At 39.3% G+C, this 13,938-nt stretch overlaps 1 protein-coding gene across 1 annotated transcript; it reads right to left on the bottom strand.

Annotated features, from left to right (window-relative positions):
• Window positions 1–1,157: 1,157 nt before the first annotated feature.
• ube2r2 (ubiquitin-conjugating enzyme E2R 2) lies at window positions 1,158–12,615 on the bottom strand. The gene is made up of 6 exons (XM_023289282.3): window positions 12,011–12,615; window positions 11,465–11,654; window positions 8,503–8,589; window positions 8,222–8,319; window positions 7,224–7,358; window positions 1,158–6,823 (listed from the first exon to the last, which is right to left on the bottom strand). The coding sequence occupies exons 2-6, from the start codon at window positions 11,639–11,641 to the stop codon at window positions 6,538–6,540; spliced, it is 783 nt and encodes a 260-aa protein (XP_023145050.1). The 5' UTR covers window positions 11,642–11,654; window positions 12,011–12,615; the 3' UTR covers window positions 1,158–6,537.
• Between the last annotated feature and the right edge of the window lie 1,323 nt (window positions 12,616–13,938).

Raw genomic sequence — 13,938 nt, forward strand, 5'->3', positions numbered from 1 at the left:
TTTTGTGTTTCCTATCCTTTACTGCAGATAGGTTAATATAAAATCAGTGATCTGAAAATATGTTGCACTTTAAAGACAACAGTATAAACCTATAAAAGCTTAATCCAAAGTGCTTGTTCTGCACTACTACATACAGGTACATGCTCTGATCTGGACTTCATGCCGCAGAATTACGTTATCCTCTGCTAAAGGGATGAAATAAGAGTAATTAAAGGAACAAATGTGTTCTTTCAACTCATAAAGCAGAATGGAAGCGCTGGGGTCAGTAAACCTGTCATTTTTCATTATAAAGACATGCAGGAAACTGCAGTGAATGTGGATCATGTAAGTGGAGGTCAGTGAAAGTTCCCCCATATCATTTCAGTTTACATACACAATGAAGTAAAACTGTTGTACAGGCAGAAAAAGATGGAATCAGTAATTCATTGCATGCTTGGCAGAGCATATAGGTGCCTGTCTGTGATTAAAGATAGCTAATTGTTCTGGATTGAAATGACCTTCATGATTTAGCATTTACTGTGCAGTTTGGTAGTTTTGTGTCATCCTAATATAATGTATGGAGTATCCTAATATCGCCTCTACGCTATGAGATCAGTGTCATAATAGATTCAAACTAGGGTGTAATTATAGGTGATAACTGCATGTTGCACATTTGGCCATCAGTGGTCAGTTCAGTAAAGTTATAATAAAATACAGCATACTCCCTGACAATGTGAAGGGTTTACAAATGGGTGTACTTTGGTTTAATTTGGTCAGTTTTTTTCTTAAATAATTCTACTTTCACCAATAGAATGGAGCTGAATGGAATTTTCTTTAATGACTTTACAGAAAACATTTTTACATATTTCTTTGGTTTAAAAAGTAGTTCCAATTGGATTATTTTACTATGAGGACTGAGGATCATCCAGATTGACATGGATAATATATATTTTTAAATATGCATGTTTTTGTGACATGATTTATTTTTTTTTTAATCTTGTGTGCATGACAAACAAAATTCCATTCAACACAATCAGACACAAATCAACCTCTGGACAAATGAAACCAAAACTAAATGCATGGCTACATATCATGACAGGTTTTTCTTTAACTTGAAAAATAACAAAATAATTAACACACCAAATGGCTCAAAATAAGATGAAAACCCTGCAGCAGGCTTCAATGACATACTGTTTTATTTTGAATGATTCTCCAACTTAACCACAACTGTCCATCTGAACATCGCTCCTAATCTTAGTCCAAAACTTGCTGTGCCGTCTGTTTTCCATGACATGTGGGCTTAGCAACAGATATCAAAGCAATATTGCAAACAAATCCGATTAAGTTTTTTTTTTTTTTTTTAACAATAGAAACTTTATGAGTGACATTTGCATCCTCACAAACACAAAATGATGAGGAAAAAAAACAAAAAAAAATCAAAGATGAAATCAATGAGGACAGCTTTAACATCGATAGGTGCAGACACATTGTGGTAACATTGTGGACAGGTCAGTCCGATAAGTGTGTGAACGCAGTGTCAGCCAACACTTCAAAAAACACACACTTGTGCACCCCTATGCTCACACACACACACAGATTAAATGAACTGAATGATTTCATTTGTTTTTTGTATGTAACAGTGTGTATGAACTAACGTCTCAACATCTTAGACTACTTTACTTTTCAGTGAGCCGTTTGTCAGGTTGAGTTTTTGAAAATTAGTTGGTGGCCAATCTTCCCTGGAGAAGCCTTCTGAGCTTTTCTCCACCTGCCCCTGTTGCGAAAACAAGGGTAGGTGGAGAATTTTTAAATTAAAAATGAAGAATACTGAAGAAGTTTAAATTGAATAGCTATCATAAGGGCTACGCTAAACCTAGACGTTGCTCTAACAAAACAAAAACGTGGATTCAGATTTCTAAACTTGCGATGGGAGACAGTAACTTGGCCTCGAAGCAATAGTATAACATTTTAGAAAATATGCTTATTTGCCTATTGCTGAGATTCAGATGAGAAGATTGATAAAACCTTTATGAGTCTGTTAAATGTCAAGTTACTGCCACAAGTTGGTTATCTTAGTTTAGCACAAACACTGGAATATGGAATAAGCTCCACCTGGCCAGATTTTAGTCTAGCACATAAACCAGGTGAAACCACAACCTGTCATTCTGTTTTTTATTTATTCATTTTTAAAACCCCAGATGTAATGTGTTAATTGGTTGTTAATTTGAAGTTGACTAGCTGTTTCACTGTTACCGGTCTTAAAGGTGGAGTCAGTGATTTAAATCCAACACTATTTTTATGAAAGTCTGTGTTTATCTCCTCACAGTTCACTTGGATCCACAGTGCTGACTCTGTAAATGGGAAATAAACAAAGTGGCTCTGACTGATCCACACAACACTATTCCATCATGTCCTGTGCATGTTGTTGCTCATGTATAGGACAGCAGGGAAAGGAAGAGGGCTGGCAGGAAGGGAGGCAGTGGGAGTGAGCAGCACCATAAATCTGACATGTTCTATCTAAAGCCCTTTTCAGACATGGGCTATGTAACAATACAGGCTTCATCAATCTGGTAAAGTGATGGCATTCTGTCATTCAGGCATAGCTCACTTTTACAATAACGCTTCTCACAGCTTCATTCAGATATATCCACAACAGCGACAGAGAGCTAAGCTACCTAGTGATATTTGTCAGAGATTGGACAGTACATGAAGTGACATAATGCATAATAATGCACTAATAATCAGAAGACTGAATCCAGGTCTGCTTTTTGACAAATGGCAGCTCACCTCTTTGAAGTAAAGCACACAATGTGACTTCCCATTAGATCCTTTTAGATTCCTTCACCATGTCTTTACAATTACATTATTTACTTCTGCTGTTTCATGAGCTTCTGTCTTGATTCTGAGATGCTAATATGAATTCTTCTGCTGCCTGATGCAGGTTTTAGCCGACTATAAACTCAGAGGTGGCAGCTGGAAGCAACAAAATAAACTCCTGTTAACATTCAGCCAAAATCTGGGTTATATTTATAATTGATGAATCTCATTAATGTGTAAGATTCACCTGCTGTGAAGGTTTATTTTTATGGGCATTTCAATTTGTAATAGATGTGAAATTATAGGTTAAAGTTCATGGGAAGATGTCCTGTGATTTAGTTTTTTTTCCACACTATGTCTTTTGCGCTCTCTGCAATGTTTTTGGACCAATATTGGTGCTGAAATGTGGAAAAAGCTTCCCCCAAATCGCTTTCCGTTCTTAAGACGGCATGTAGTTCAGACTTGTGCTGTGTTTAAAGTGACACAGAAATGTTACTGGGTCCAACCTAGTGAAATTGCAATTGCGACTTTTGTCGAAAAGTGACTAAGATGCCATTTCATGACATGAAGCCAACGCATTAAGAAGCCATCATATTAACAGAAAGGAGAGCCTATCTGAAAGTGTACTAATCAGCTAACATCACCAACCTTTCTCCAGTATCACAGACTCCACCTTTGATGCTAAAATGAGCTAACCTGCTGCTGGTTGTAGCCTCATATTTAATAGACATTCTGGTATCAATCTTTTCATCCAACGTACAATCAGAAAGCATGTATTTTCCAAAATGTTCAACTATTCCTTTAGCAGACACACACAAGATCGGTACTTGTCATTGCTTACTACTGATTTTACTTCTTCTCTATATGGTAAGGGATGGGTGAAAACGGGGAGCACGTCAAGAAAAGTTCCAAATGTCTGGCATGTATCCACCTCCTCTTGTGTCATGATATCGATTTAAATAAAGTCCGGTTCAGGAGTGGATATCCTCTCCTCATCCTCAACAGAATCCAGTCTCTGTGAGCCTCCAAAGCACAGGGCCAGGAGAAAAAGTTTCACTCCTTTGGCTTCACATGAAAATCCAAAAGGTAACTCATAAAGAGTCTATTCAAACAGCATTAAATCCACTACATGCATCTGTTGCTCCATAGTCTTTAAAATCAACAGTTGTGGGGCTTCACTTGGTTTCCTTGGCATAAAATCCATCCATTGGAATCGCAGGTGTTGCCCCAGTGCACAAGTAATTTTAGTCACATTATGCTGTTCAGTGTGTTCAAAAGCTTACTACTCAGAGGATGTTTTTTTCTTCTTTTTAAAATCAGTCAAATCCTTGGCCGATTCAGGCCACCCAAAACAGCACTAGGACAAAGTGCAAACACACTGAATGTTTTCTTAACTGGACAAAGTCGAAAAGGTCATTTGGACAAACTCAACTCGTGTGACCGAAGTCCCCACTGATTCCACAGAAACAGAAACAAGCAAAACCCTGACATCATAGCCAATATGAATAGTAAATGTAAATATACAGACACACACACACAGACAACAGGCAATCAGTGTCTTATTCATTCAAATGCAAATGTGTATCTAAGCTGCATGTTGATTTTGTCCCTGTCGATAAACAGACTCGTAATGTGGTGCAGCACAGTAACAACGTCCAATTTTCACTAGCTTGCATTTAAGCAGAAGTTGGAGTCACGGCGCAAAAAACGGAACATTTTCACATCTATCGCAACATAACGTGAGCTTTGCCTTGAGGAGAAAGTCCCTACAGATGTATTTCGATTTTTCTTTATTTGACTCTTTTCTACCAAAAAGAAAGCAACTTGAAAAACCTTAATCGGGACCAACAGCAGCACTCAGTCACGTGTAAACGCTAGCAGTGGGATTGGAGACTTTCAGAGCATTCTTGGCCCTCTAATAACACCAAGTGATACAGAAAGTAAGAACAGGAGGTGGAGATGAGGAGCAGTTTGTGTCTTAAGATTCTCTTTGTCTGGCTTTTCTCTCTCAGTGAAAGTTTATTGAGGCCCTGAGGTTTAAGAGGCAGAGAGAGGTGCAGGAGGTGACGTGAGAAAAAGAGTCTTCACCTTGTTCACCCCCTAACCAAAGGACGTCTCTCTGGGGGAGGGGGGCGATCATGAGGGAGACGTTGTGATGGACACTACTGGAGGTGTCCCCCGAGAGGGTGAAGTCACGGCAGAGACTGTGTTTGCAAGTTTTGCAAGTTTAAGTTGATTGCATCAAAGTCGAACAGACAGGCGTGAGGGACAGAGATGTTCTGCCATGGGACGCACTGAATGACAGAGACAGGACAAGCTGGACAGCTCATCGACTGGTTAATGAGCCAAACAGCTAAAGTGTCCCAATGCCAGACTGTCTGAGCCATCCCAGAAAATACAGGAGGCAAGGCAGGGAGGACAGTGTCAAACAAATAAACATAGAAAAACAGCAACAAGGAAAGACACAGTGGATAGATCCAATCTTACAATCCGACATGACTGGCCAGACCGTGAGCCAGCCGGCTACAGTGGGGTTCAAGAGACCACCACAAGGACAGTTTGTTTTCATCATTTATCAAAACTAAGAAAATGCTTACTCAGAGAGTGGTTATAAATAAATAATGCATTATTCAGAACTGATACAAGTATTGGTTGTATCTTTGGGAAGTGCACCTCAGTAAATGAAATACTGACGTAGTGGAAGATTTAGCCTGACCTTCAACACGGCATAAATTCAAATATGAACATATATAAGCTCCTGTTGCACAGTATACATCATAGTGGACTTCAATGGAACCAATATCCTGACTGTTTCTATTGGTACTCCTAAGTCAAAAGACAATGTAAAGTAATTTGGGGCCTCATTGTTTTCTGCAGTAAATCACAGACTGGAAAGACTTTTGTAAAAGCAAGCCGTTGTCACCCAGACCGAGACTGCCTGAATACCAATGAACAAAGCATAAATGTTGCAATAAAACCAAGCCGTGCCTGCATAAAAAATATAAAGCCAGCTCCAGCTGACAAACAGGTAAAAGAAAATAAACTGCAGCAGTGACCAAACTACTCCGTTTAAAGTCTAATGGCAGGCCTGAACAATACAGATATTTCAGTGATGAAGACTGAAGAAATTAAATAAAAATGGTTAACTTCACGACTGCAACCACACAACTTAAAGCAAGTGAGGATTTGGTTGCACAAGAGAGTGATAAAAACAGGAATTAAAGGCTAGGGTTGAATACAGTCATGTAAATATTCAGGCGTGGGGATATTTTGCTTTGTCCAGAGTCAGTAACTTACACTGACTCTGCAGAAGCACGTTATCATTGTCATCATCGTGGCTCCTCAAACCCTTCAGTGGAGCATTTCATAACTTATCAAAAACACTCCCAGGTGCTCTGAAACAGTGCTGGAATAATTCAACTCTCAAACTCTGCAAAACATTTGATGCCAGACAGAGTGCAAAGCTGTAATTAAGGCAAATGGTGGAAACGCCAAATTCTGACTTTCAGTGAAAACAGTACCAACAAACTTCTGCTGAAAAGCTATGTAACAGCATCTGAGAACTATTATTTGACCAAACACTAAGTATTAGTTTAATAAATGATGAAAAGTTTTTGGCAGTAGACTTCTGACCCCACTGTATGTGCAAACACACACACACACACACACACACACACACGCACTGAAAAAAAGAAGGACAGTGGCAGGGGAGTTGGCAGGGAGGATTTATCATCCAGATCATCATGAGTCTTCGTTGCCAGAGTCGTCCTGGTTGTCGTAACGTCTGGTGGACGTTCCGCCGTCCTCCACAGCACTCATCCCGCCGGCTTCACCTACAGACTCCATCTCGCTCTCGTCTTCGTCCTCGTCCTCCTCCTCCATGTCGTCGTCGTAGAGGTCGTCGTAGAGAAGGTCTGAACTGCTGTCCTGAGAGGGAACCCTGGTCTGGACGCAGTACTCAGCCAATGTGGTTGGCACCTTGACGCCATCGCGCTCGGCGTCCGCTGCTGTTGACATAACCTGCTTCCTGCCGGGAAATCAGAAATAAGTTTAAGTTGGTATTCAAGCATTTGCCAGATTGAGAAAATTATTGTACTGATGCACATTTCAACTGTGCAACCTTGTATATTCTCAGATAACTAATTTGCACATTCCTCCACACAGGAAATATTTCTACTACTTTTTTTGAGTTATAAACCCTATACACACTGCTTCTTATTTATCTTACACTTAATGCCTACAACTTGCAGCACTTTTAATCTACATGTTACTGTTTACTAATATGCACTAAAACACCAAGTCAAATTCCTTGTATGCGGACACCTACTAGGCAATAAAACCTTTTTCATTCTGATCTGATTCTGATAAACTACACTTGTTTGAAGTTATTACAGTGCACAACCGTCTGTAGATGAACAAAATGTTACCTGATTATCTCTGCATACTCTTTATCCTTGCCTTTGCTGTCCCTCCATTTACGGAACATAACAGAGGCGTCCACATTGGCTGGAGAGAATGTGTTGGGCTCATTGAGCAGAGAGATCACACTAAGCAGGATGGTCCTGATCATAAAAGAACACACAGACACAAAATGATTACACTTTGATATCGCATCCTGTCATCATATAAAAGAAAAGTGCTTTTTCCAAACTTCACAAGCTTCATGCCAGCTCAGACAGAGGTGTTACCTCACCTTTTTCCTCTTGTGGCTCAATTACACGCTACACCCAATCTGCTTAGGTTTTCAAATACAGACTCAACACTTCACCTCAACTCTGTGAATAATGCTGACATGCTAACTACAGAAGAAAGATTCATGAACAGTGTCTCCTTTAGATGTAACACAGAACAAAGGAATAGTAAAAGTTGTGTGTATCAGACGACTTTTAATGTTTTTGTTGCAGATGCTCAGGAACTGTTATTAATGGATCACACCAAAAATTTAGCAGGTAAAAATGATACATCGGTTTCATTCCACAAATTTGTAGTCACACGGCATATACAATACCCGTAATTCAGATGTGTAGCTTATTGCTCTAGTGGCAGCTAATTTAGCCTCAAGCAGAGATGTAGTGCTGCTAATAGAAGCTTACTACTACTTCACTTCTTTCTGACTTATTCATTTTCAAACTTGCAGTATTCAGGCCCAAACAGAGCCGCCATGTGACATCACTTGAGATGCTTAATACAACTTTTTTCAGGCTGACAGTATTAGTACTCTCCAAGACCTGTAAACTGAACTTATTGTGTAAAAAAAATAAGTAAAGTTCCCCTTTAACCCTCAGCTTTATCACCAACATTCAGTTTCAATTACATTTATTGTACTATAAAATGACAAACTGGAGCTATGAACAGGCAAATTAGACTGCACATCTATGTTACAGAATAGATGTAAGCGTATACAGAAAAAGAAAAAACAAACTACCTGACGTTCTGAGTGGGGTTCCACCTTTCAGAGGGCAGCTCGCCGCTCTGTGGGTCATCGACAGGAGGATGCAGGATGGAGATGCACACATCTCCGTTCTGAAAGGAGACAAAAAGACGCTGTATAACAACTGTGATGTAAACATGAAGGTGTCTGAATGTTTAGAATCTCCCTGTGGTCTTATCTAACCTGTAAAAACTCATCTTTGTGTTTCAAAGTCGCTTTTTTTATTAGTTTTTTTTTTTGCATGAAAAATGAAAATGACAAACAGAACATTTTACCTCATAAATGTTGGGGTGCCACATCTTAGTGAGGAAGCGAAAGGTTGGTGGGGAGTACGGGTAGTCGACTGGGAACTTGATGTGAGCCTGCAAGAACATGCACAGGTTGACAGCAAGAACATTTCACAGACAACCAAGCTTGATCAAAGTTATGATAAGGTTCAGGTCTTTGAATCTGTGGAGGTCTCAGATTGAGGGAAAGGCAGAATGTGCCAAAACATAACCCAAATAAATATATCTGAAAAATAGGACAGTAGATCATTTTGCTGGCCTTACAAACTAAATTCTTCCTTTAGGTTTTGAAGCGAAACTGTGTCAAAAATGAACCAACTTGCTCATGCAAGTTGCTATTAACTTCCTTTTGACATTGAGGAACCAGGAATGTAAGATATTTAAAGACGGATCTTAATAAGAATTAATTTACTCCACCTTGCAGTTGTATTACAGTGTGTATCCTGTTAACTCCCCAAATCAAACTGTAATGCTGCATTAATTAATAATAACCTCTCTTCTGACTGAATTGTCTAACCTCACAAGTTCACCAATAGCAGGTATTTAACCACAAAGTAGCTTCCTGTAACCTTTCATTTGCAACATGTCACAACACAGAAATCACACATCCAGCCATACCTGCAATGACACTGGAATTCAAAATATGTTTTATAAGCATGGATGTGTGTTTTCTTTCCAAAATATTATGCAATTATCTGGGTGAAAAGCTTGTAGGCCTGGGTGTGTGTAACACCACCCCAGCTAACACTGCTTGCCGGTCAGATAGGACTATCACTACTCCACAGCGAGTCATTCCACTATTGCAGCTGTGGGACATTAAAAACACAGATGTCATGTCACACTGGCAAAAGTTTCACTGCGTAATACTCTTTTAAAGCCATTTTAAGAGCTACTTTTTTCAGATGTGCAAAAGCAAGTAACAGATTAGTGTTAAAGGAAATAGAAGTGAGAAACTCTAATTTTTGGTTATATAGCTATCTTGTCTATTCTATGAGCCAATCACATAATTCATTTCTAATGTCTTCCTTGAGAATACTTGAAAAATCAGCCGCCTTTAGTTTGGCTCATTTCAGTCTCCTTTTTCAGCCGGTATAATGATCATTATGGTTTAATACTTGTGGCTGCCTTGGCCAGTCTAATGCTTTCCACTGATATAAGCTTTGGCTGCAGAAGCAGTGTGTTTGGGGTCATTGTCTTGCTGTAAGATGAAGGTGTTGCCAATGAGATTGGAAGAATTGCTTTGTAAACAGCCAAACAAAATTTTCCTGTACATTTGTGAATTTATCCTGCTCCTCCATCATTTTTAAATATGAGCGAGCCAGTAAATTAAAACAGCCATATATGCCAAGGCCTGGCACGACCCCATTGTTTCACTAAAGCGGTGGAATGGTTTAGATCAGCTCCAGTCTTCCTCCTAACTTCTAACCTGTTCATTAAGCTTTGCTTCAGAATACTTCTGGCTTGTCAACCTATTCTGTTTTCAAGTCTTGCTGCTGACAAGAGGTTTGTATCTTGCGGTTAAGCCTGTAGATAACTTACTTTTACACATAAAAGTGAGGCCAGTGAACACAACACAGTCATTTCTGTAAAATGGCAATATATCCATGAAGTCTATTCAATAGAAGTTGATAATCACTCCTTGTATTTCACTCTACTTATGATTTCAAACCCCTTTCTCTGGACTTGGTGGGTACTGTACATACACAAAACACCTCATGCCTGACTATAGATTGGATGTTCTTTAATGCCCCAGGAGCCACACAGGGTTCAGCAGCAGAAACAAAGTTACACAAATACCTTCATCAATCACTTCCACCCATTCTTCATTAAATTAAAGTCAGCTGTACTCACACTAAGCATCACAATCAAGGCACACCTCTCTGTAGTAAACCATACTCTACAAGTCATTTATTAATGTAATTTCATGGGAGTCAGTGGTTCAGAGGTGAGCACTAGCTGTTTTAAAGCAAGAAGGTCAGTATTGGCAGAGTGAGGCCTCTGTGTTAATATGTTACATGTCTCTTTGAAAGACATGCAGGTTGGGTGATTTAAGGTTGGTAATCTGATCAGAGTTAACTCCAAGTTACACCACCTATAATACATCAGTTTGTGTTAAAAAAAAAAGTTCCCTTGCTTTGCTGTTACTCCTGAGGCTTCTCCTACTTTAGTGCGTATCGGGGATCCGAGCCCAATGTCTAAAGATATATAAGATGAAATATAATATGTTGTGCAGATTGCAGCAGGACAAAACAAATTTGTGACTTATGATAAACAAAATTGATTTGAGTAAACCCAATAATAGATAAAACTGTAAAGGCAAAATCAACATGGGCCAGCTGAAAGAGCAGACTACAGCAATACCTGCTGTGCATTATTTTGGCCTTCCTGGTGGCGTCATCTGCACAGTCCCAGTTTGAAAGTGGACTCTCACTGCACTACATTTTTGGAACATTTTACAGAATAAGTAACATGAAAGAAAAGAAGATGAGTCTAATCATGCCCCTCTCTCTTAGTCTTTCTCTGTGGTGATATCTATATCGGTCTCATCGCTAAAAATAGCTATCTGAAGCACAACCATTGCACAGTGAGGAGGGTGTCAGCTGGGCAAGGAGAATTGAGGGGACACACAGGGGTAACTGAAAATTATTCAACTATAGAAATAGCTGTGTTAAAAAAAATCTTGTTGAATTATAGGTTTTAGAAGCGCAGGAACACTTAGTGTGACACTTTGGGTTGGAGCAGGGTGAATGTAAAGTGAACTACCTGGCCGTTTTCAGATCTGTACGTCTCACTTAGGAAGTAAATTTCACCAATAGCACAGTTGGACTATACAGACACACATGTATGTAATCTCCAGCTGCTGAATCTACTGTATACTGGCTTCATAAAGCAAACATGATGCCGTGCTTTGTCTTTTCCGAATACATGTCCTGGTAAAAGTTTGTCCCACCTTAAAGTAGCCGCCCTCATACAGGGTATTCGGGGGTCCGAAGATGGCCACTTCCCAGTTGTAGAGGTCAGACTCCTCCACCAGAGTGATGCGGAAACCCTCCACCGGCTGCTCCTGCAGAGACTTCAGCTCCATCATCAGGGCCTTCTGGGAACTAGGGGTTGCCTGGTGGGCCATGTTAGTTCCACTCCTGACACCAGTGGCCATAGATCAGTCAAAGGTGATTGCAGAGTGGACAGAAATAATACTATCTCAAAAACGCTGACAAGATTCCACTCAAATTTCAGATATTCCTCAGTTCACAACCTCACTCTGCAGCACACAATCTCTTAGCTGTTATTAGTACTGACATTAGTATTTCTAGAAAACGCTGGGGGGAAAATGCAACAGCCAACCCGATTAGATAACATTCCTGCTGGTAAACGGAACGCAACATAAAAATTTCAAACACAAACAGGATATGTGGCCTGCCAAGCTAGCGTAGGTCAGTGCTTTAGTTCGCAGGCCCTTTATGGGGAAGAAGCAAAGTTAACAAAAAGTGTTTACCTCCGTCTCCTGGCACTGTAATGTGTGTTCGTGTCGTTACAGCTGAGAAGTGGAGGGTAAACTCATTGGCTGTCCATGCTAACCTGGCTATGTCTTCACAAAGAGACAGTGACAGGAGCAGTTGATTTTCTGCTAAAGCCTATGGTTGGTCCTCGTGTTGTGTTTCCGAAATTCTTTGTGTGCCAGTGTTGACAGTTGACATGGAGCAAGTACAATGTAAGTCACGGTCTCCTGTGGATCATTCTTGGGCTCAAAAGAGGAGTCCCGCTCTCCCTGCCATCTCTCCGTGCTGCTGATTCGGTTCGGACAGGCGCTCAGCTGATCCCTGCTTGTTTATGTTTGTTTATCTGCTCTCTGGCAGTCTCAACTTCTCCACACGTCAGCTAAACCCCTACCGAGCAACTTCGTTCAAATGGAGCAGATTTCTGCTCTCTGTCGGCCCCTCCAGCACAGCTGCAGTGGAAAAGGCTGAGAAATACGAGCCTACGGTCGCAAAAAGGACAGTAAGTGAGAGGTTTACACTCGCGAATTACAGTGGATTTAATCGATTTTTATTTTCCTCCCATCGATGCTTCCGGCTATCATTGCGCGTGTCTGCGGAACGTAAAGCGCGTACGGCTCTGAACGTAACGTGCGCGCTCTCGATGATGGGAAAAAAATCCTATTTCAACTACATGAGCATATCACATTTTTAAACAAACATAACCGCAGCACTTCAAAACACGTAAACGTGTATATTGAAATGTGAATATGTTTATTTACGTTGCAATTATATAGAACATTTACATGTATATAACACAGTTTTACATTTTTTAACAAACCTAACCTCAGCACTTCAAAGCACGTAAATGTATACATTTCAAATGTTAATATATTTTGTTCACGTTTCACTGATATATGCAAATATATATTATATTATCATGCATAACACAACTTTAGATTTAGACAAGCATAACATTTAGAAACCCATAAATACAAATGTATCTACTGACTATATTTCAGTTGGCATCTCGTTTGTGAATACCGCTAATATAAATAACTTTAAAAAACAGTCTGAAAACAATTTGACCATCTGTTACTTTAATTTCATGAACACATATTAGATCAGACACATCATTTTGCTTTAATTTCAAGTAATTTATAAGTCATTGTATTTCTCCTATATAGTGAGAAATAATGAATGTGTCATATGTACTGTATCTGGTTAGTTAGTTAGTTAGTTAGTTAGTTAGTTAGTTAGTTAGTTAGTTAGTTAGTTAGTTAGTTAGTTAGTTAGTTAGTTAGTTAGTTAGTTAGTTAGTTAGTTAGTTAGTTAGTTAGTTAGTTAGTTAGTTAGTTAGTAGTAAAATTCTAAACACAAATTATTTCAAATAAACTGTCAACAAGGTAGCCTAAACCACACTGAGATCATTAAATTATGGAAAAGGTGATTCACATTTGGCATGTGGTGTTTGTTAGAATCCATTCTGATTATTATTCATTTATCTGAAAAAAATATTAATTTTAATGTTTCATCTTCAGAAGAATATAAACTAACTGATAGATCAATTAGTGCACCATGCTGCAGTCATTTCCAAAAATATACAGATGTCTTCTTAGCGTTAAAATTGCGCATGGCTTTCCAAGTGAATTTTCTAATGGCCACCATTTCAGAAATTAATGAAATGACAAGATTGAATTGATCTGTCAACACCAGTTCTTAGAGGATCAAGCATATCGGTCAGCTTACTTAGGGTCAAGATGAAAAGCATTAAAAGGCAATATAACAATCCACGTCAGGGCAGTCATTATAATCATATAGGAATGAACATCTTTCCATATGTCTGACAAACACTACAATAAACATAGCATGGACTACAAATAACTGTTTTCAACCTCAGACATTTGAATGAATGCAACAAAGTAAATTTAACTGAATGACATTGGTG

This window comes from Amphiprion ocellaris, chromosome 5 (assembly GCF_022539595.1).
Source record: "Amphiprion ocellaris isolate individual 3 ecotype Okinawa chromosome 5, ASM2253959v1, whole genome shotgun sequence".
Lineage (NCBI taxonomy): Eukaryota > Metazoa > Chordata > Actinopteri > Pomacentridae > Amphiprion > Amphiprion ocellaris.